We start from the raw sequence: 23,788 nt of genomic DNA, 5'->3' as shown, positions 1-23,788 counted from the left end.
TTCTCATACTCCAAACTAGGTCTCATTCTACAAGGTTTCAAAGGAGGTTTTCTCTTTCCTCATAGCCTTATTCACTCTCTTAGCAAATCTGCCCTACCTCCAGACTTTTCTCCAGTCCATCTGCTTCTATCACTTGCCTAGTCCAAGCATCCATGGATTCTTCTTGATTACTAGACCTGGTTTCCCTGCATTCACTTTGGCCCCTTGAATCCATTCTCCAAACAACAGCAACATCCACCCAATTTGGAAAAATTGTGTGTGTTTTTTAAAAATGGCTGTTGCTGATACATTTGTTAACACTCTTCACTGTGAAAGTCACTCAGTTGTGTCTGACTCTTTGCGACTCCATGGACTGTATAGTCCATGGAATTCTCCAGGCCAGAATCATTGAGTGGGTAGCCTTTCCCTTCTCCAGGGAATATAGGGATCTTCCCAACCCAGGGATCGAACCCAGGTCTCCTGCATTGTAGGCGGATTCTTTACCAGCAGAGCCACCAGGGAAGTCCCCAAGAGTGAAAGTTGACCTTTTAGGAATCAGCAAACTAAAATGGACTGGAATGGGTGAATTTAACTCAGATGACCATTACATCTACTACTGTGGGCAAGAATCCCTTAGAAGAAATGGAGTAGCCATCATAGTCAACAAGAGTCCAAAATGCAATACTTGGATGCGATCTCAAAAATGACAGAATGATCTCTGTTTCCAAGGCAAACTATTCAATATCACAGTAATCCAAGTCTATACCCCAACCAGTCATGCTGAGGAAGCTGAAGTTGAATGGTTCTATGAAGACCTATAAGACCTTCTAGAACTAACAACCAAAAAAAAAAAAAAAAAAGATGTCCTTTTCATTATAGGGGACTGGAATGCAAAAGTAGGAAGTAAAGAAACACCTGGAGTAACAGGCAAATTTGGCCTTGGAGTACAGAAGGAAGCAGGGCAAAGGCTAATACAGTTTTGCCAAGAGAATGCACTGGTCATAGCAAACACCCTCTTCCAACAACACAAAAGAAGACTCTACACATGGACATCACCAGATGGTCAACACCAAAATCAGACTGATTATGTTCTTTGCAGCCAAAGAGGGAGAAATTCTGTACAGTCAGCAAAAACAAGAGCAGGAGCGGACTGTGGCTCAGATCATGCACTCCTTATTGCCAAATTCAGACTTAAAATGAAGAAAGTAGGGAAAACCGCTAGACCATGCAGGTATGACCTAAATCAAATCCCTTACAATTATACAGTGGAAGTGAGAAATAGATTCAAGGGATTAGATCTGATAGACAGTGCCTGAAGAACTATGGACGGAGGTTCGTGACATTGTACAGGAGACACGGATCAAGACCATCCCCAAGAAAAAGAAATGCGAAAAAGCAAAATGACTGTCTGAGGAGGCCTTACAAATAGCTGTGAAAAGAAGAGAAGTGAAAAGCAAAGGAGAAATGGAAAGATACACCCATGTGAATGCAGAGTTGCAAAGAATAGCAAGGAGAGATAAGAAAGCCTTCCGCAGTGATCAGTGCAAAGAAATAGAGGAAAACAATAGAATGGGAAAGACTTGTGATCTCTTCAAGAAAACTAGAGATACCAAGGGAACATTTCATGCAAAGATGGGCACAATAAAGGACAAAAATGGTATGGACCTAACAGAAGCAGAAGATATTAAGAAGAGGTGGCAAGAATACACAGAAGAACTATACAAAAAAAGATCTTCATGACCCAGATAATCACGATGGTATGGTCACTCACCTAGAGCCAGACATCCTGGAATGTGAAGTCAAGTGGGCCTTAGGAAGCATCACTACGAACAAAGCTAGTGGAGGTGATGGCATTCCAGTTGAGCTATTTCAAATTCTAAAAGATGATGCTGTGAAAGTGCCACACTCAATATGCCAGCAAATTTGGAAAACTCAGCAGTGGCCACAGGACTGGAAAAGGTCAGTTTTCATTCCAGTCCCAAAGAAAGGCAATGCCAAAGAATGTTCAAAATACTGCACGATTGCACTCATCTCACACACTAGCAAAATAATGCTTAAGATTCTCCAAGCCAGGCTTCAACAGTACATGAACTGTGAACTTCCAGATGTTCAAACTGGTTTTAGAAAAGGCAGGGGAACCAGAGATCAAATTGCCAACATCCGTTGGATCATCGAAAAAGTAAGAGAGTTCCAGAAAAACATCTACTTCTGCTTTACTGACTATGCCAAAGCCTTTGACTGTGTGGATCACAACAAACTGGAAAATTCTGAAAGAGATGGGAATACCAGACCGCCTGATCTGTCTCTCAAGAAATCTGTATGCAAGTTAGGAAGCAACAGTCATAACTGGACATGGAACAACAGACTGGTTCCAAATAGGAAAAGGAGTATGTCAAAGCTGTATATTGTCACCCTGCTTATTTAACTTATATGCAGAGTACATCATGAGAAATGCTGGGCTGGAGGAAGCACAAGCTGGAATCAAGATTTCCAGGAGAAATATCAATAACCTCAGATGTGCAGATGACACCAACCTTATGGCAGAAAGTGAAGGAACTAGAGAGCCTCTTGATGAAAGTGAAAGAGGAGAGTGAAAAAATTGGCTTAAAACTCAACATTCAGAAATCTAAGATCATGGCCTCCGATCCCATCACTTAAGGGCAAATAGATAACAGTGAAAACAGTGACAGACTTTAATTTGGGGGGCTCCAAAAATCACTGCAGATGGTGACTGCAGTCATGAAATTAAAAGAATCTTGCTCCTTGGAAGAAAAGTCATGACCAATTCTGGCAGCATATTAAAAAGCAGAGACATTACTTTGCCAACAAAGGTCCATCTAGTCAAAGCTATGGTTTTTCCAGTAGTCATGTATGGTTATGAGAGTTGGACTATAAAGAAAGCTGAGCGCTGAAGAATTGATGCTTTGAAACTGTGGTGTTGGAGAAGACCCTTGAGAGTCCCTTGGACTGCAAGGAGGTCCAACCATCAATCATAAAGGAAGTCAGTCCTGAATATTCATTGGAAGGACTGATGCTAAAGCTGAAACCCCAGTACTTTGGCCACCTGATGTGAAGAATTGACTCATTGGAAAAGACCCTGATGCTGAGAAAAATTGAAGGTGGGAGGAGAAGGAGATGACAAAGGATGAGATGACTGGATGGCATCACCGACTCAATGGACATGAGTTTGAGTAAACTCGGGCAGTTGGTGATGGACAGGGAGGCCAGCGTGCTGCAGTCCATGGGGTTGCAAAGAGTTGGACACGACTGAGCAACTGAACTGAACTGTTGCTGACATACAGCTTCTATCTATAAAATAGTTATTTAATGAGAATCTACTGTATAGAACAGGGAACTCTACTCAATGCTCTGTGGTGAATTAAATGAGAAAGGAAGCTAAAAGAGAGGATATATGTACATGTATAGCTGATTTACTTTGCTATATAGCAAGAAATGAACGCAACAGTAATCCAATAAAAATTAATAAAAAGTAAATAAATTAAAAATTTAAAACATACATGGAGTAGAACATACAACTGCCCTGCTGAAATCCTCTAACAGCTTTCCATTACGTTTAGAACTGAACTCCTAAAAGGCCCGCAAGACCCCATCTGACCTGGTCCTTGGTCACCTCTTGGCTCAGCCTTTTACTTGCTCAATCTCTGAACTCCTCCTTCAGTCCCAAGACTCTCTCAGGGTCCTTCCCTCACCAAATTCTACCTCCAGCCTCCTCGTGGCTGGCTCTGCCCAACTCTCAGGCCACTGAAGCACCATCTTTTCACACTGTGACTGACCACCTTATCAAAAGTACCCTCTGCCCACACTTACTGTCTCATTTCTCGGGACACGTCTCTCATAACTTGCTAGTCTATGAAATACTAATACTTACTCACTGTAGAATGAGTACATTCTAGAAAGTACATTCTCTGAGAGCTGAGACTATACCTAACTTGCTTATGGCTATTCCTCAGTATCAGGAATGGTGAGTGCTTGCTGGATACTCCTAGAGTGAATTTTTAAAAAGGCAGAAAGAACGAAATAGATGGTATTGCTGACAGTCTTTGTTGCTGAGATTATTTTTCTAGTGAATATTCAAAACTTAATCGACTTTGTTGCTGAGATTATTTTCCTAGTGAATATTCAAAACTTAATCGACTTTTTAAAAAGTTGGTTATTTTTTAAATAGTGAAGTGAGGATAGGCATGAGACCCTCCGCGAAGCCCTGGTGATCCTGGGAAGCTACTTGGCCACTTCTGCGAGCCCATAACTGCTGAGGCCCATCTTTCCACCAGGTGCTTCTGCTGAGGCTGAAAGGCTGATCATAGCATCAAGTACTAACATGCTGTCCTGCAGTTAGAATTCTAGGTCAGTGTTTCCACTGATGATGGAACCACTTCTATCCAACTGGTATTGGATCCAGTCCCACTTCTCTGACTTTGCACAACTGCCTGAAATTTATGACAGGTCTTGGCAAGCTGCAAGCTGTTGAAAGGATGTGTTTTATGGGGAAAGGAGAGGTAGTTAGAGGAGCAGAGCTGGGGGTGGGGGAGGTGGTGACACACGATGTTTCTCAAACTCAAAGAGCTGGAATTTTGGAATGTCATCTAGAATTATCTATCCATGCAATCTGAGAGCCAGTCTCTCCCGGCGTTGTCCTGGAGCAGTAGACAGGAAAATCATGATACATTCCCTCGTAAGTCAGCACAAAGCCATTCCTAGATGATTGCCCAGAGATTGGGGTGGAGGTTTGCAGAGCTGAGAAATGAGATGAAATTACCATCATCTTTAAGGCTGTCAATCTATATCAAAATACGAAGGATTTCCAGTGTGTCTTACACACATTTTGGGGTATCTGTTATCAGATTCAAATTGTAGATCTCAGGAACTTAGTGCAATTCCTTCCCTTTCTGAGGAGGAAAATGGTCCTGGGGTGAAGGGATGGTGTCAGGCTGGGCCAGTCCTGCCATCAGTGGCTTCATAGATGTTATCCTCTGTGCCCTGCTGGAAATCTCTTTCCCCATTTCACAGAAGGAAAAACTGAAACCCAGCTCATGTATCTGTCTAGGGTCACCAAGAATCTGAGAAATCAGACCAAGCAGAGAACAGCAAATCATCATCCTTCTATTCCAGAGAATATGACCCTTCTTCTACACATTTCCCCCCATATTAAAATGATTTTAAATTGTTGATCAAGTCGTTTAAATTCTCCAAGGAGAGAGTGAACTCAGAGAACTACGAGCTGAACCCGAGCAATACACAGATCTGGAAAGTGAAGGGTGTGAGCAGGAGCAGTCATACGAGCATGGGCATGTGCTGCCCTGCCCAGAGCCTCAGGATGCTGCCACTCCCTCCACAGAACACTGCATCCTCTCCCAACAGCAGGCAAGGCTGCAGACACTATTTCTGTGACTTTGTACCGATGCTGCTTCCTAGTCTGTCAGCCCCAGAGTTGATCCCTGGTATCAGGGTAACGAAGGTAGCAGCCTTCGTTAAGCTTGTCCATTTTTTCCTCTGTCCTTTCTACCATCCTTTTTCACCCCAAGCTCCCTCTCACCTCTTTTTAGTCCTTTATCTCCAAGTTTGCAGTTGGCATTTTGCTGGTCTTCCATCTTTCTGCAACTGCTCAGTGCCACAGGGACAATTTAAACCATCCTTAGAGGGATGGCTCAGAGGAGCAGCTTTCTGGCTGGTGCACAATATAATTTTTTTAGCTATATAAATTTTGAGACGTGTTTATATAGAAGGCCCAGCATTTGGGAGATTTTCTCTTCTTCCCTGTGTTTTGAACTTGGCTTGTTTACATACTGCTTTGGTACCTGGAGACACATATGGTATTTTGCCTTTGTTTTCTTAGATCTTTAAAATTCTGGATAGCATTTGTTGTTCCAAAGTGATTTTCTTCTTTTTAAAGTTTTCCTGAGGCAAATGTTACACATGATTGCTTTAAAATATTTAAGCATTCTAGAAATTCAGAGTGTAGACAGACAATGTTCAACCTTCACGACAATTTCAGTTTAGGTGTGTTTTTTCAAACGATAATATATTCATATGATTCAAAAGTCAAAGATATAAAAGTTTTACAGTGAAAATGTCCAGATTTTCCACCCATCTAGGTCCCATTGCATCTCCACTTGTAGTGACTTTTATCAGTTGCTTTTGGGTCTTTCTAGAGTTTCTTTAGCAAATATAAGAAAATACAAATATATATTTATTCCGTCCCTTTCTTCTGCACAAAAGGTAGCAACTTACATGTGCTATTTTTGCATCTTGCTTTTTAAATTTTACAACAGAGCAAAATTTGGTTTAGAACATAAAGAAACCAAAAATAAGAGGCAATATGCACACATGTGCATACACACACATGGATGTGCACACTTCTTTTTTTGGTATAACTAAGCAGCCATGAAATTAAAAGACGTTCACTCCTTGGAAGGAAAGTTATGACCAACCTAGGCAGAATATTAAAAAGCAGGGACATTACCTTGTCAGCAAAGTTCTGTCTAGTCAAGGCTATGGTTTTCCCAGTGGTCATGTATGGATGTGAGAGTTGGACTATAAAGAAAGCTGAGTGCAGAAGAATTGATGCTTTTGAACTATGGTGTTGGAGAAGACTCTTGAGAGTCCCTTGGACTGCAAGGAGATCCAGTCAGTCCATTCTAAAGGAGATCAGTCCTGGGTGTTCATTGGAAGGACTGATGTTGAAGCTGAAACTCCAATCCTTTGGCCACCTGATGCAGAGAGCTGACTCATTTGAAAAGACCCTGATGCTGGGAAAGATTGAGGGCAGGAGGAGAAGGGGACGACAGAGGATAAGATGGTTGGATGGCATCATTGACTCAATGGACATGAGTTTGGGTAAACTCCGGGAGTTGGTGATGGACAGTGAGGCCTGGCATGCTGCAGTTCATGGGGTCGCAAAGAGTCAGACACGACTGAGTGACTGAACTGACTGAAGCAGGCTATATTAACCAAGTCAATAATTGTTCAGCCTGCTCCTCTTTATGGGCCTTAGTAAGAAATAAACCATTACGAAGGTCTGATGTTCCTTTTCTGATGTAACAGTTTTGGATGAGAAGATCCCATTTGAGAGGTAACAGCAGAAGATGGGAGCAGGGGAGCCAGTCTAAGAGCCACAACTACTCAGGTTCATGTTTTGCTTATTCAAACACAATGGGACGCACCTCTTTTAAGGCCAACCAAAATTGAGCGACTGAACTGAACTGAACTCTGGGCAATGTATTCAAAAGAATATAAGGGTTGAAAGGCGCCTCTGGACAGTGCTATCTAGCCCCTCATCTTACAGAGGACTGGAAAGTAATTCATTGCCGATCACACGGCACATTTAATGGCAGAAGCGGAAACCTGATTGCTCTTCTTTGTTCTTAGACCAGTGTTCGAAAGACTGTTTCCTGCTCTTCTCCATTTCCTTGCGGAGGAAGGTAGTAGCCTAGTCCTGTCACTAGTCCACCTTTAGAGGAACACTGGGTGGCCCATGCTCAATTCGCTTAGCTGCATCCCTGGGCTCTCCTAATTGCAACCGACTGAAATCTCACTCAAACCATCAGAGGGGAGATGAATCCATCCCTGAACCTAGAACCAAACCTCAGAGCAAATGGGCAAAGGTAAGGATTTGCTTCAGGGGCAATTTGGACAAGACACCCATGTGCAGGGACTCTTCCTTCGTTTTTGTTTTGAAAATCATGTTGGAAGGACACCAGGGACCCTTGGGTCACACACCCACTCCTACACTCAGAGGCAGAACACCAGGATAAGCAGCAGCCACTGACCTGTGATACTGAAGCGAAAGGGACTAGTTCAAACCCCAAAGGGGATGATCCTGGCAGAAAAAAGCCCACGAAGGCTGGAAAGGCGAACACATTTCCCCTCTCACCTTCCCCCTCCTTTGCACAGCAGGGCCCAGTGACTTCATCTCAACTTCTGTCAGTGATCAGAATCCTGAGATGTTCTACTGATGTGCCTGGCCCCCCCAGACATTTCAGTTCATCACCATGCAGGTAGATTCCTTGGAGTGAGATATTAGCCCAGCAGAAATCCAAGTTTCAACAGAAAATCAACAATTAACATTATATTCTGAACCAAAGTTTTAAGTGATATTATAAAAGAATGACATTTTTATTTTTAAATCACTAAGTTCTTATCACTGCAAATTGCACATGAACTTAAATGACTGAACTCAGAAGACTATACATCACTTGGAAATATTTATCACAGGCAAGTACACTTTATCTATCCCAGAGACTCAAAAAAAAAAAAAAATCTCTCTTTTCTGTGCACCCTGTCCTATTATTTCAGATTGAGCTTCTGAGACTTATTCATTTCATTCTTCTTCACTCTTCTCAAAAAGAAGAAATATTTCACCCTCTCATTTAGACTGGTTTAAAAAATTACAGCATTGTTTGTTCTGCAAAAGTCTCAAAGACTCTTCAGTTCCATTTATGTATTTCAGCCACAGATTCCAGAGCTTTCCGAAGTCTCGCTAGTTTCAAACAGTAAGAAGGCCAACAGGAGCGGACCCCCTTTGCACAAGAGTGGAGGCTCAGATGTACTGTGCTGCCTCAGACTCTGGCCACAATTGATGGCTTTAAGTGTTACCCCTAATCCAACATGCATTCCTCAAAAATCTTTTTTAGGATTTTAAGGTCAAATAGATATACCAAAAGATGTACCATCTTAACCATGTTTAAATGTGAAAAGAAAGTGAACCTCACTCAGTCATGCCCAATTCTTTGCGATCCCATGGACTGGGGCCTGCTAGGCTCCTCTGTCCATGGAATTCTCCAGGCCAGAATACTGGAGTGGGTAGCCATTCCCCTTCTACAGGTAAATCTTCCTGACTCAGGGATCAAACCCAGGTCTTCCACATTGCAGGCAGATTCTTTACTGTCTGAGCCACCAAGGAAGCCCATTTTAAAATGTACAGATCAGTAATGCTAAGTACATGCACATTATTGTGCAACCCATCTCCAGAACTCTCTTCATCCTAAAGAACCAAAGTTCCATACGTACTAAACAACTCCCCAGGCCTCCCTTCCACTAAGCCCTGACAGCCACCACTCTACTTTCTGTTCCAGTGACTATGGCTACTCCAGGCTTCAAAAAAGTGCAATAATACAGTATTTGTCTTTTTGTGGCTAGCTATTTCACTTGGCATAGTGTCCTCAAGGAACCTTCCTCAAGGTTTCTCAAGGTTCCTTCCTAAAGAACCTTCTTTAGCATATGTCATAGCATACGTATGTCAGAATTCCCTTTCTCTTTAAGGCTGAAGAATATTCCATTGTATGTATATACCACATTTTGCCTATCAGTCAACAGACACTTGGGTTCCTTCCACCTTTTGGCTATTGTGAATACTATGAATTTACAATACTGCTATGAATATGAGTGTACAAATACCTCTTTGGGACTCTGCTTTCAGTTCTGGAGGGTATGTACCCAGAAGTGGAATACTGGATCATATAGTATTCTATTTTTAATTTTTTTTTTTTGAGGACCCATCATACTATTTTCTACAGCACCTACCCCATTTTACATTCCCACCAACAGTGCACAAGGACTCTAAATTCTCCACATCCTTGCCAATGATTGTTACTTTCATTTTAGTTTTTTATTCTATAGTAGTCATCCTAATGGGTGTGATTTCATTTCCCCAATATTTTTAAATGAAATTAAGGAAGGAAGTCAGACTCTCCCATGATGGAAGCTATGGAGATGGGATTCTAGAGTTAATTGTCATATTTCTTGACACATGAAGACAGTCTGTGTTATTTTAATTTTATCCCATTCAACCTTTTATTTATTTATTTGTGGTTGCATTAGGTGTTAGTTGTGGCATGTAGGATCTTTGTTGTGGTGCAAGAATTCTCTAGTTGCGGCACATGGGCTCAGTATTTCAGTTGCATTGGCTTAGTCGCTCCATGGCATATGGGATCTTAGTTCCCCAACCAGAGATAGAATCCACATCCCCTGCATTGCAAGGCAGATTCTTAACCACTGGACCACCAGGGAAGTCCCCATGTTGAATTTTTAGGACTTGAATTAATTCTACCCATTTTCCCTCCAAGGTATGAAACCCAAGTGAAACCTTTTTAAAAAAGCACAATAGACATCAATAGGGATCAAAATAACAGCATCGGTACCTTTCAAGGATGACTGGAAACTATGACTGGAAGTCTAGCTTGTCTTCCCATTCCTCTTCTCCCACTAAATGGAATTTATTTACCAGGCAACAGAGGCAGAGAAGGCCCTGGGGGTTCACTGTACAGAAAGACTGCACGCTGCCTGGGGACAGGCAGGATCAGCAGAACCAGAGGGAGAAGGCCGTGCACGGAACTAGCCCTTCGCCTGTCTCACCGCCAGAATGAGCCACTCCTTCATCTTGGAAGAAAGGAGTCTGGAAAAAAGAACAGAAGTTTAGTCCCCAAATGCTCTGAAAAAGCTCATTTTTGTGGACTTTGAAGAAATCTCCCTCCCCTTGCCTCCCCAGCAGTTACAACCTTTGGGCTTCTTACCGCATAGGACTCAGCACTGCACAAAGGCAACCGATCTTGCTGTGAAAGGATGCTGTGTTCACGTGAGCAGGGCTGTTTCCTGACATCGTTACAACTTCTTTGTGAAGACCCTGAGGTCAGCTATGGGACCGAAAGGCTCTGAGATGGGTCTGCACAGACCATGATTAAATTTGCTCGAGGCTGTTCTGGTGCCCAAGCATGAAAATTCACTCCCCAATCTGTCTTCCATTTCACATTCTCCCTTGTAGGACATTCAACAGAGCTCACTGGAGATTACATAAGGAACTCAAATGAAGGCACGAAATGACTCCAAATAATAAATGCCAGCAATATTAAAATGCCCTGATTTGAACTATATGAAATGCCTCTACATTATTAAACTCTCAGGGAGGAATTAAAGTCCAAAAAAATAAATATCCTTTCTCTTGAAGGTTGAGCTCTAAAGAAATTAAAAGTTGACAGTTATTTCCTGCCCAATTTCTTTTTGGTTCAGGGTCAGGAAGAGGGTCTCATCCAGCAATGGTGGTCGAGTCTGGCTCTTTCCACAGCCGCTTCTCCTGCAGAGCAATCCTGGCTTCAGGCTCTTCAGGCTGTCACTCCCTTGGTCAGTTGTCTGGAGGTGGTGACTTGTGAACTTAAACTCAGCTGGGAGAAACCCACTCTCATGGGGTCAGTAATGCAGCCACAGGGCCCTCTCCTTAGCTGGCGGGAAGTCTAGGCTGGCCGAGGCGTGTGTGCCATCGCAATAACTCTTCTCAGAAGCTGCTTCTCCTCAAACCCAGCAAGAGGAGGCCCACCTCACAGAGGCATCTCTGCCTGCTTGGAGGTTAAGACTGCCCCAGCTATAGTAAGCACACTGCCTCTTCCACATGGGCCTCTGCAGTTCTTGAAGAAATGGAGCTGTTTCTAACTTCTCCAAGAGTCTCTCTCTAAAGGGAGGCAGGCCTGGGACATGAAGAGCGGCTGCAGGACCAGACCAGCTGCAGATGCTACCACGGACTTAGAAAGTCAGTCACCTGCAAGACCAAGGCTGTTTAACCCAAGGCCCAAGGCACTCGACTCTCCTTCAAGGAAGAATGGGGGATATGGAGAAATACAGTTGATATTTATAGTTATTATAGTTATAATATTATAATATCAATAGTTAGGTAAGACACATCTTTCCATTGTAGGGAAGAATTATGGGTTTCAAGTGAACCAGACATGGAGATGCTCTAAACGATTACATTGCCTCTATAAGTTATGGAAGAGATTTACCTCAGTTGAGTGGAAACTTCAATCCTTGTCCTCTTTGAAAAAGGAAATACTCAAAGGTGTGGACAACTGAAAGCCTTCAGCCTGGTGTTATTTTAACCTAAAGGTCTAAAATGTTAACCTCAAGAGGATAAACAACAAGGTCTTACTGTATAGAATAGGGAACTATATTCAGAATCTTGTGATAAACCTAATGAAAAAGAATATGGAGATATATAACTGAATCACATTGCTGTATTGCAGAAATTAACATCACATATAAATCAACCATATGCTAATAAAATCAGAATTTTAAAAATTCTATGAAGTTTTATTTTTTGTTTTCCATTTTTTTTTTAAGAGAGGAAAAACTTGCTCTACATTTTAAAGATTTTGAGGACATTAAATAACCCAACTAGTGCTCACTGGTCTTTCAAGAACAAAATTAACGATTATCTAGTCTATAGATAGCCTTACCTCCTTCTAAACTGCTTCGTTGTTTGTTGTATTTTGAATTCCCACTGGTTTGAAATTTAAAGCCTATACAAAGAGAGCAGGGGTGCGTGGTCAAGCCCTTTCAACCCTGTAGTACATGACGTGCCTGCGAGCAGCCAGTCACCCACACTGGTTGTCTGAACTCATGGGGTACTTGTCCTATTGTTTTAAAAACTCTTCGACCAAATTATATTTTAGACTTCTCCTGTAGATGTGTCAATTTGAAAACTCAAGCTTTTCGTGTAACAAAACTGTTTTTAAAAGGGGACTGGAAAAGACCCTGATGCTGGGAGGGATTAGGGGCAGAAGGGGACGACAGAGGATGAGATGGCTGGATGGCATCACCGACTCGATGGACATAGTTTGAGTAAACTCTGGGAGTTGGTGATGAACAGGGAGGCCTGGCGTGCTGCGATTCATGGGGCCGCCAAGAGTTGGACACGACTGAGCGACTGAACTGAACTGAACAAAAATTACCTTAAGAGTAGTGGGAGTTTAAGAACTCAGGGAACCTAGGCTTTGGACTTCCTTGGAGGTTCCGTGGTTAAGAAATCACCTGCACTGGGAAGACCCAGAGGAATCGGGTGGAGAGGGAGGTGGGAGGGGGGATCGGGATGGGGAATACATGTAACTCTATGACTGATTCATATCAATGTATGACAAAACCCACTGAAAAAAAAAACAATAAAAAATAAAAATTAAAAAAAAAAATACCAGCTTAAAAAAAAAAAGAATCCACCTGCCAATCCAGGGGACACGGGTTCAGTCTGTAGCCCAGGAAGAGCCCACATGCCACGGGGCAACTAGCCCATGGGCCACGACTACTGAGCCCACACGCTGCAGCTACTGAAGCCGTGCCCGTGCAGCCTGTGCTCCACAATGAGAGAAGCCCGTGCTCCCCACAGCCAGAGCAAGTTCATGCACAGCAGTGAAGGCCCAGCACAGCCCCCAAAATAAACAGATAATAAAATAAAATAAAAAATTTTAAATTCACATAAAAAAGACTGCTGTGCTTTGGAAGTAATAATGCACAAATGGAGAAGGACTTCAAGCCATACAATGAAGCAAATGTATGAAAAACCGGTGTTTTCGATGAGGCAGTTGTGTCAGAGAGACAGGATAAATACTTGGGGACACGACCCATTAGTGGACTGTGAACCCTACTGAGCAAGTTGCAAACATAATTCTCATTAAAGGAATGCAAATAGAACACACTGGAAGTACAGTAAGAACTGTCTGATGAAAATTTCCATTCATTTTGTGTACTCACAGGTAGGAGTGGCCCAGGACAATGCCTGTCACTTTGCATAAAATAAAATTTTTACTGTGGGTTGTGGCTTTTTAAAAAAGTTTGAATACACTATTATGTAGAAACTCCTCAGGCGTCCAAAACACTGACAGGAGGTTACACAGTGAAGCTCATTTTCCACAGCTATACTAGGACAGACACATTTTGAAAAACAGACACAGGACACACAGTATTAGAGATTATATATTTGCATTTTCCTAGTTTTCTGTGACAAAGGAAATTACTTGTCATCCACAAAAACATGATTATAAAAATATCAAACCTAGAAGTAAATGGAGTAAATAATATAAAGCCCTTTTTTCATTCCTCCTCTTCCAATCCTAGTGCCTTGGGCAAAGGAATGCTTGATATGCATTATTACAAACGTTTTTCTAGGCACGCATAGACACACATACGCCATACATATGTAAACAGGTTCCATATGTATGTAAAACCATATGTATATAAATAGGAGATTGCAATTAAATATTATCATGCAACTTGTTTTCCATAGCACTTTACCTTACAAATATTTTCATGTCCACACTATAAACCTGTTTTTATTTGCTGCAGAGTATTGCGTGGTAAGAACTGACATGTACTAACTCAACAATTTCTTCATTTATGTACAATTATGTTGTTTCTCATTTATTACTATTTCAAAAGATGCTTCAATACACATTCTTATACCTGATTCCTAGGACACTTGCATAAAGATTTTTTAGACTGTATGCCTACAGTCAAGAGTTTTAAAATCAGAGTCTTGTTTATGTTGTTTTAGTTGCTAAGTTATGTCCAACTCTTTGTGACCCCATGGACTGTAGCCCTCCAGGCTCCTCTATCCATGGGATTTCCCAGGCAAAAATACTGGAGTGGGTTGCCATTTCCTCCTCCAGGGGATCTTCCCTTCCCTCCAGCGATCAAAGCTGTGTCTCCAGCATTGGCAGGCAGATTCTTTACTGCTGAGTCACCAGGGAAGTCCAAAATCAGAAGGTAGATACATTTAAAAAACTGATATACACTGCCAAATTGTCCACCTGAAAGGCTATATGGAATAATACTTTCTCCAACGACAGAGTGCTCATTTACTCACGTTATCTCCAGTACTAGCTATTACCAATCCTTTCAAATCTGCCTTTTCAAGGAAGAGGAAAGTGGTCCTCATTTTAATTTTTGACTATTTATGAAGTTGAAAGTTTATACTTGCTTATACTTCTTTATAAAAATATCTTTATACCCTTTGTCCATCTTTTATCTGGTTTATAAATGCTTTAATACTACAGATCTTTAATTATGTTGTATTTCACATAATCTCCCAATCTTTTTTCTCCTCTGTATATTTATGTATGATTTTTTGGCTATGCCACATGGCATGTGAGGGATCGAAACTGTTCGTGCTGCAGTGGAAGCATGGAGTCTTAACCACTGGACTGCCAGGGAAGTCCTTTTTTTAAAAAAAAAATGCAATCAAATCTATCAGTTTTTTCTTTCTTTTTTCTTTCACAGATATTGGGCTTTTCGTCTTGCTTGGTAAGGTTTTCCTCACTCCACCTGTATAAAAGATTTTTTTCCCCAATACTTCCTTCTAATTATATTCATATTTCCATGCAAAGAGTTGTACACAACTTAGCAACTGAATGACACCAGTTTAAATTCATTTGGATTTTAATTCTGCTACATGGTATGAAAGAAAAAAGCTTTCCAAGTAGTCAATAATCTCAGCATCATTTATGGAAATGTTCAACTCTTCCTGATTAGGTTATCAAACCCACATCTCCTGCATTGCAAGGCAGATCTTCAACCACTGGATAACCAGGGAAGTCCTTTTAGAAATGGTTCATAAGTTCTCCAAAAGAATGTTTTATAATCATGGTGATTAATAATTAATATCTTCCCTATTTTGGGGAGAGGGAAGGGCCTGAGATTTTTATTTTAAAATTATACAGTAAAAATGATGCTTTTGAGGGGTGGGTACAGTTCCATTAAGTTAACTTATGTATGGATTCATGTTACCAGCAACACAACCAGACTATGGAACAGTTCATCACTGAAAAAAATCCCTTGTACATCCTCTTGGTAATCAAATCTTCTCATCCCCAACTCCTGGCAGTCAATGATCAAATCTCATTACCATAGTTTTGCCTGTTCAAGAATAGTATATAAATGGAATCACAAAGTATGTTATCTTTTGAGGTTACATAAAGACGTAACCTTCTGGCTTCTTTAACTTGGCATATGATTTTGAATATATGAGTTAGTAATTTATTCCTTTTTAATTGCTGAGTAGGATTACATTGTGTGGATGACCATGATTTGTTTATCCATCTACCTGCTGGAAGCTATTTTGATGATTATGAATACAGCTGCTATAAACCACTACTATAAAATATGTACATGTTTTCACATGAACACAAGTTTTCATGTGGGCTTCCCTTGTGGCTCAGCTGGTAAAGAATCTACCTCCAGTGCTCGCTTTGGCAGCACATATACTAAAATTGGAATGATACAGAGAAGATTAGCATGGCCCCTGCGCAAGAATCTACCTCCAGTGTAGGAGACTTGGGTTCAATCCCTGGGTTGGGAAGATCCCCTGGAGAAGGGAAAGGCTACCCCACTCCAGTGTTCAGGCCTGGAGAATTCCCCATGTATAGTCCATGGGGTCACAAAGAGTTGGACACAACTGAGTGACTTTCACTTATGCTTTCAAGTTTTCATGTAACTTGTGAAACTGCTGGTACATTTATGTTTAAAGAAACTGCCAACCTGTTTTGAAGGACTGCATCATTTTGCATTTCCACCAGCAATCTGAGAAGTTCAGCTGCTCTGCAACCTCACCAGCCCGTGGTTCTGTCAGTTCAGTTCAGTTGCTCAGTTGTGTCCGACTCTTTGCGATCCCATGGACGGCAGCACACCAGGCCTCCCTGTCCATCACCAACTCCCGGAGTTTACTCAAACTCATGTCCATCATGTTGGTGATTCCATCCAACCATCTCATCCTCTGTCATCCACTTCTCCTCCCGACTTCAATCTTTCCCAGCATCAGGGTCCTTTGAAATGAGTCAGTTCCTTGCATCAGGTGGCCAAAGTCCTGGAGTTTCAGTTTCAGCATCAGTCCTTCCAATGAATACTCAGGACTGATTTCCTTTAGGATGTACTGGTTGGATCTCCTTGCAGTCCAAGAAGGGACTCAAGAGTTTTCTCCAACACCACAGTTCAAAAGCATCAATTCTTCAGCACTCAGCTTTCTTTATAGTCCAACTTTCACATTCATACATGACTACTGGAAAAACCATAGCTTTGACTAGAGAGACCTTTGTTGGTAAAGTAATGTCTCTGCTTTTTAATATGCTGTCTAGGTTGGTCATAACTTTCCTTCCAAAGAGCAAGATTCTTTTAATTTCATGGCTGCAATCACCATCTGCAGTGATTTTGGAGCCCCCAAAAATAAAGTCTGTCACTGTTTCCATTGTTTCCCCATCTATTTGCCATGAAGTGATGGGACCAGATGCCATGATCTTAAGTTTTCTGAATGCTGAGTTTTAAGTCAACTTTTTCACTCTCCTGTTTCACTTTCATCAAGAGGCTCTTTAGTTCTTCGCTTTCTGCCATAAGGGGTGTCGTCTGCATATCTGAGGTTATTGATATTTCTCCTGGAAATCTTGATTCCAGCTTGTGCTTCATCCAGCCAAGTATTTCTCATGAGGTACTCTGCATATGTTAAATAAGCATGGTGACAATATTCAGCACTGATGTACTCCTTTCCCGATTTGGAACCAGTCGGTTGTTCCGTGTCCAGTTCTAACTGCTGCTTCTTGACCTGCATACAGGTTTCTCAAGAGGCAGGTCAGGTGGTCTGGTATTCCCATCTCTTGAAGAATTTTCCACAGTTTGTTGTGATCCACACAGTCGAAGGCTTTGGCATAGTCAATAAAGCAGAAATAGATGTTTCTCTGGAGCTCTCTTGCTGTTTCGGTGATGCAGCGGATGTTGGCAGTTTGATCCCTGGTCCCTCTGCCTCTCTAAGCCAGGTGAGCCTCCGGAAGCCCTCGGCCCGTGCGCTGCTGTTACAGGCAGTGTCAGGACATCTAATGTAGGTTTTGCATTCTCACTCTGTTAAAGGGCCAGCACGGCATCTTGCCCATCCTATTACTCCTATAACACTCAGTCCATGATTAACGAACCAAATAGTACTATAGTCTCTTAGTAACAATCAGCTAGGACCTTCTACAAGAAATTTAACACTCCCAACTTTTCCCTAATCTCACCTTTCAATCTGATTGAACTAAAGACTTCACTATGCATGTTTTACAGGGAGACTAATTTAATCCAGGGATGTGTGATCACATACTCTTACAATACTCTGCCATGGATAAATTCTACTCAGACAGGGAAAGGTGCTTCCTGAGAGCCCTCTTTTGCACTTCCAATGCAAAAGGAAGGCTTTTCTCTCGGTGCCTTCCTTAAACCTTTCCGCTCTTAATAAGGAAACAGGATAACAAAATAATTAAGAGCATGGGTTCTGCCTATCCATGAAATATAAACAGAATCAGGAACATAGAGAACAGCCTGGTGGTTGCAAGCGGGAGGGGGTGGGAGAGGGTTGGATTGGGAGTTTGGGATTAGCAGATGCAAACTGGTATATACATACAGGATAAATAAAAAGGTCTTATTGTATGGCCCAGGGAACTATATTCAATATCCTGTGATAAACAATAATGGAAAAGAGTATGTTAAAAAAATGCATATGTATGTATAACTGAGTCACTTTCCCATACAGCAGTAATTAACATAAAATTATACTTAAATTATATTTCAATAAAAATAAATTTTAAAAACTGGCATAAAAATGATCATCATAAATAAGAAACAAATGAAACAAAAGTCCATTAAGGAAAAAAAGAGCTTGGATTATGGGTTCTGGTTGAATTCTAGCTTATCACTTATTTACAGCTGTGTAACTGTGGGTAACTCACATAATGTCTCCTCAGACTCATCTACAAAACGGGGATGGTAGTAGTTCCCTATTTTATAGGGCTGCATAACCTGTAACATGATTAAATGTCTTGGTAAATGTTCAATTCTGCCTGGTTATTGTGAATGAAAATACACCAATGACTTCCGGCCATATGATTTATAATAGTTTGACACTTAACTAAATGGTAAAACTATTTATTTTTCCCACCCCTTTCTAGTCCCCTTACCCTGCCTTATTACTCATATTTTCTCCCACCATAGAGTATTAGTTTTAAGACAGTAGAGCTTTATCTTGCTCACTGCTGAAACAGCACCCAGAAAAGTACTGTACATATTAAGCCTTCAGTAGAGACGAGATGAATGAACAGTGCAAACTGTCAAAAGGGAAAATATACCATACGCCAAAATGTTCATTATAATAAAAAGTATAGATAAATCTTTCTCTAATGGCTCCCAATCATATATTTTAAAACACCAAATGCTATAATAAAAACAAGTAATTTATTAAAATTTGAAGGTAAAAACATAATTTTGAAAGATTTAGACCTATGTCAGGCGTGATAGAGTATGGATGCTTTCTTGAAATTCAAAATCAGATCCAAGAGTATCACTTTGAGAATGTTCAAGAAGATTGAGTTTACTTCTAGTCGTCTTTGATGACACAGTCACTATTTTACTCTCTTTCTTCACAGAAATGTGTTTTTTCGAAGACTCGCTTTTAACTGGTTCATTAACCAAAGAGCTGTTCTGCCCGGTTCCTCTGCTTTTCTGCTTTACAGGTGAGTCAGGGCAGGAAGGCAGGGCCTTCCCAGGCTGTTTCTTAGCAGAGTGCCTTTTGATATATTCATCTGTTTTGGTCACTTTTTCCGAGGAAGGCCTGCCATTTCTAGATAATTCCTCTTCTTTTCTTTGACTTCCAGTTCCACAAATTACATCTGCTGAAGGAGAACATGCTCTGGCAATGAAATCTTCAAAAGACTCCTGCCGCTGCTCTGCGGCTGGGACTCCCAGGCTGTCTTTGGAAGTCTCCAAGGTCTCCTGAGCAGAGACTGGGACATGGAAGGTGTCGACAGGCAACGGGATTCGAGCATCACCTGTAATTTTCTGAAACTGGAGAGAAAAACAAAAGACAAGACAAAAACTCAGCGATGAACAAGGCCTACCATTAAAGCACTCAATCGCTTTGGTTGTGTCCAACTTTCTGCAACCCTCTGGGCTGTAGCCTGCCAGGTTCCTCTGTCCATGGGATTCTCCAGACAGGAATACTAGGGTGGGCTGCCATTCCCTTCTCCAAGGGATCTTCCTAACCCAGCGACCAAACCCATGTCTCTTTACGTGTCCTGTATTGTAGGTGGGTTCTCTACTTCTAGCACCACCTGGGGAGCCCAACCATTAAAAAGTGGAGTCCGAAATTTCAATGTTACTCTGTGATCTTATTATTAAAACAGTCAATAGATAATTTAGAAGATTTCAGAGTCAGTTTTTTTCTAATTATATCTTGCAAGTGATTCTCAACTTAGCTATATCCAAGATTATGTCTGCTACATTTTCAGACTTCAGTGTTTAGGGTAGTTATTACCTATTTCCTTTCCCTTACTAAAAATAAAACCCTATTCTGTAAGAAAATTTATTTCTTTTCTATCCTCCAGGTAAATGTAAACCAGTTGTTTTTTTACACAGTTTTACAAAATGGAAAACATGTGAAAATGTGCCCAGTTTGTGACCAGACTGTGTATCCAAGCTGTCAGTTTCTAAGACCAGTTTGAGACTGGCTGAGGTAGGGGATGGAGGCTCCGCCTAAGGCTGGAGGAAAAGCTGACAGGTTTCCCCTCCCATTCCCATAACCAGCTGACTCACTATAATAACTGCCTATGAACTATGTCTGGACCACTTATTTTTAAAATTATCTATATCAGTACTTGTACCTTCATTAGTGCTCCTTCATTGTAAGCTGACTGCATACAAATAGAAACCTAGATAAAATATGAATAGAATAGACATTTGTACAATTCAAAATGTAGGATATTTTCTCTAAGGTTTTCTTTCTTCACTAAGGATAGTTTGCTTTAACTCATAAATTTTCAAAAGAATTTCCAGTTTTCTTATTTACAACAATACAGTATCATGAAATCTACTGGGCACAAACATACTAATCTAAGATATCGGAAAGGAGCTCAAAGAGGCTTCTAGCTCCTCAGCATATGAACTCTCAGAGACTGATCATTATTATTTTCTTTGAGACTTGGAAATTTCCTTTTTGCTAATAGCTCTTAAAATCATTAAGTTCTGTCCACTTACTTGGATATTTTGCATTTGTCCTAAGGCACTCTGCTGTAATTCTGATTTTTCTTCTTCAAGTGCCTTCTTTTCTTCTTTAGGTGGACTACTAACAGTAGAATTCATCTGGGGACGACCTAGTAAATGAAAATCTGACTGATCTATACCAGCCATTGTGGCCAGCTGCCCAAGCCTGGACCAGAGAAGAAAAGGAGAAAAAGACAAAAGTTACTATAATCACAGAAGAGCAGCTTAGATATCCCCAGACCTACAATCAGGAAATACTTCTAACATCTTAAAAGCCAACACCTACTCCAGACCACGAGCCTCTCTCTCCCCCAAATTCTCAGCCCTTTCCAGATTCGTTCTCTGGGACACATCCCATCTCCTTGCCTACTACCACTCCATTTCAAACACTCTCACTAGTAGCTTCAACATCGACCACACACACCAGCCACTGCCTCTCACCTCCATTCCCACACTCCCAGTACCATCCCTCCAGCTCCCAAGAAGCGTCTGCTTCTTCCTTCCCAACACCAACTCATCACTGACCAAACAGCACTCCATCAATTATCAATCTCCACTTCCCTCTTTTGACAAAACTGCTCCCAGTTGAGAACCACTGACCTGCATCTCGTTTTTAAGTCCAAGACAATAACAAACTCAATTCAAACTCAATGAATGAGAAAAATAAGTGAAAGGCAGGAAAATTCTTATGCATTCCCAAATATTTCCAATTAAAATTGCCTTCAATGTAGTCTTTACAAAAAATTATACCTACTAATTACTCTGTCTACAGGTTACTTGTTTATAATGGGCTTCCCACTCTACCAAAGCAGGCTCCCCTTTTGCTTTTCTTTATAGATTTCCTCATTTTAAAAAAAATCAACTCTATTACCTATAATTCACTGCATTTGGCTAAATATGGTCATGGGAGTAATAAAAGCTGCTCAAGTTCCTCAGCAAACTACCTCTATAGTTGCAAAGAGAAGAATGCCATGAAGAGAAAAGAACTAACCCAGCATCTTTAAGAAGATCCAAGAAAGCATGGAACTTCTGGAAAGAATTCTCAATGCTGCCCAAAACACTTTCATCATCCAGGATCATGCTTGTCAATGAGTGTGCATGAAGGGCTTCAGACAAAGAGAAATTTATATTTCTTAACTGGGCATTTTCATGTTCCAACTATAAAAGAAGATTGAAAATATTTGACATGATTTTTTTCTCACTGTCATCAAAAGAAAACAAAAGTAGTCTCATCTAGTTTAAAGAACAAAACTAAAACATCCAAAGTGCAATTTGTTGTTCAGTCACTCTTTGCGATCCCGTGGACGGCAGCACACCAGGCTTCCCTGTCCTTCACCATCTCCTGGCGTTTGCTCAAACTCCGTCCATTGAGTTGGTGATGCCATCCAACCACCTCATCCTCTGTCATCCTCAAATGTAATTAATTTGTAATTAATCTAACTCTCCATCAGTAAAGACAGAGACCACATCACATAATAACTAAAAGGCAGAGGCACTCAACAAAGTTTCCTATACAACATATATATAAATAAACCAAAGTGATTGTTTTATTAATGATTTCTCAAAAGATCCATTTTAAACTGGTTAAATTCATAATGGATCCTCATTCCACATTAGAAAATTAGCTGCTATTAAGTTTCCCTTAAATTAGAAAATGACAGAACCTAATTTGAACAAAGCATATTACAACTCTGCTGAATGTTAAGGAATAACTTTAGTGAACAAAATATCTAATGCTTAAGTTTAAAAGTGCTAAATCATACCCAGCCCAACTTATTAACTGTACCATCACCAATATACTCAGCTTCTTGAAATATTCACTCTCATGCACTCTTCTGTAGATCATCATTTATGATTTGCCCTATATAAAAATCAACCCTAGTATTTCTCAGAAAGGCCATTATGTTCATGATGCCCTCATATCTTATATAAGCAGGTGTTCAATATTTATTGAATGAACTAGTGTCCACCAATTCAGTAGATGCACTTTCAAAATTTCTTCCCTACATTCACCCTGTAATAAATTGTATTTATATAACTTTTTAGCTTATGCTCTGTTTTCATGCACATTACCAAATGTAATTCTCACAGTATGTATTTTTATTTCCATTGCATTCTTACTAGTTTTCCAATATCTTATATTTATTTAAATGACTCATTTTCCTAATTCACTGCCAGTAAAGTCTCATCATGTTATTTATGTTACTAGATATACAGTACATACACAAAATATGCTTTCTTGAATAGAATAATCATGAACAGAAAATAAGCTAACATCACACACACAACACACAAAAAAACAGATTTTTGCATTTTTAAAAACATACCTTCTGGGATATGTAATATAATAATATATATAAACTATAAGCCTATGTCTAAAAGGAAAATGGAAAATGAGAGCTCTATTTCATCCTCTATTTAGATCATATGATCACTAAATACCAGTAAATGTAAAGGTCTATATGATACCACCAATTTGCAACATTATTAGTTTTCAAGTTTACAAACTATATGATATGGCTTAAAATCAAATCAAAACAAAACCAAGAAGCTTTCAAAAGTGGAAGAAGAGACCTGTTTACCTCGCTGACTCGTTTATCAGCCTTAAGCCTTATTACTCTTTCCTCCTTTAACTGCTTTAGGCACTCCTCCAGTTTTCCCTAGTGTAAAGAAACAGAGTAAATATTATAACTAAATCATAGTATGATATTCCAAGGCATTTCTAGCTATAGATGTCATCATGATTTAGGGGCAGAGCCAGAAGTGAACTCAGATTTTAATCTGCTACTTGGAATATCATATCATGCTAATGAAATTAATTACTGAAATATATCAAATTAGCATAGTAAAGATTTATTTAAATCCCACTCTTTATAAATCTGTGGCAGCCCACCATAAAAGGTGTGTGCATATAACATAGTAATTCAGAAATAAAAAATTAAGACCAAGAAAGAAAAATTCCACTTTTATTTGTGGGTCTCTTTAC

The 23,788-nt window shown here is 40.4% G+C and overlaps 1 protein-coding gene and 1 non-coding gene across 3 annotated transcripts in view; one reads left to right on the top strand and one right to left on the bottom strand.

Moving 5' to 3' along the window:
• Positions 1 to 15,989: 15,989 nt before the first annotated feature.
• Positions 15,990 to 16,096, top strand: LOC136148785 (U6 spliceosomal RNA). Its single transcript, XR_010659560.1, has one exon. It is a non-coding gene; the product is annotated as a U6 spliceosomal RNA (small nuclear RNA).
• Positions 16,097 to 18,980: 2,884 nt separating this feature from the next.
• The window catches only part of CEP78 (centrosomal protein 78), a 32,861-nt gene continuing 28,053 nt past the window's right edge, over positions 18,981 to 23,788 (bottom strand). Inside the window, exons 12-16 of one of the 2 annotated variants that reach the window (XM_065908207.1) lie at positions 23,385 to 23,462; positions 21,794 to 21,960; positions 20,797 to 20,968; positions 20,424 to 20,471; positions 18,981 to 19,608 (exon numbers count right to left, since the gene is read on the bottom strand). In XM_065908207.1, the coding sequence (XP_065764279.1) occupies positions 19,045 to 19,608; positions 20,424 to 20,471; positions 20,797 to 20,968; positions 21,794 to 21,960; positions 23,385 to 23,462 (1,029 nt within the window). In that variant the 3' untranslated portion in view covers positions 18,981 to 19,044. The remainder of the gene's footprint in view (positions 19,609 to 20,423; positions 20,472 to 20,796; positions 20,969 to 21,793; positions 21,961 to 23,384; positions 23,463 to 23,788) is intronic. The other variant, XM_065908209.1, reaches the window with a different exon arrangement.

Source organism: Muntiacus reevesi, chromosome 17 (assembly GCF_963930625.1).
Source record: "Muntiacus reevesi chromosome 17, mMunRee1.1, whole genome shotgun sequence".
Classification (NCBI taxonomy): Eukaryota; Metazoa; Chordata; class Mammalia; order Artiodactyla; family Cervidae; genus Muntiacus; species Muntiacus reevesi.
This window is presented reverse-complemented; position numbering and strand designations above follow the sequence as displayed.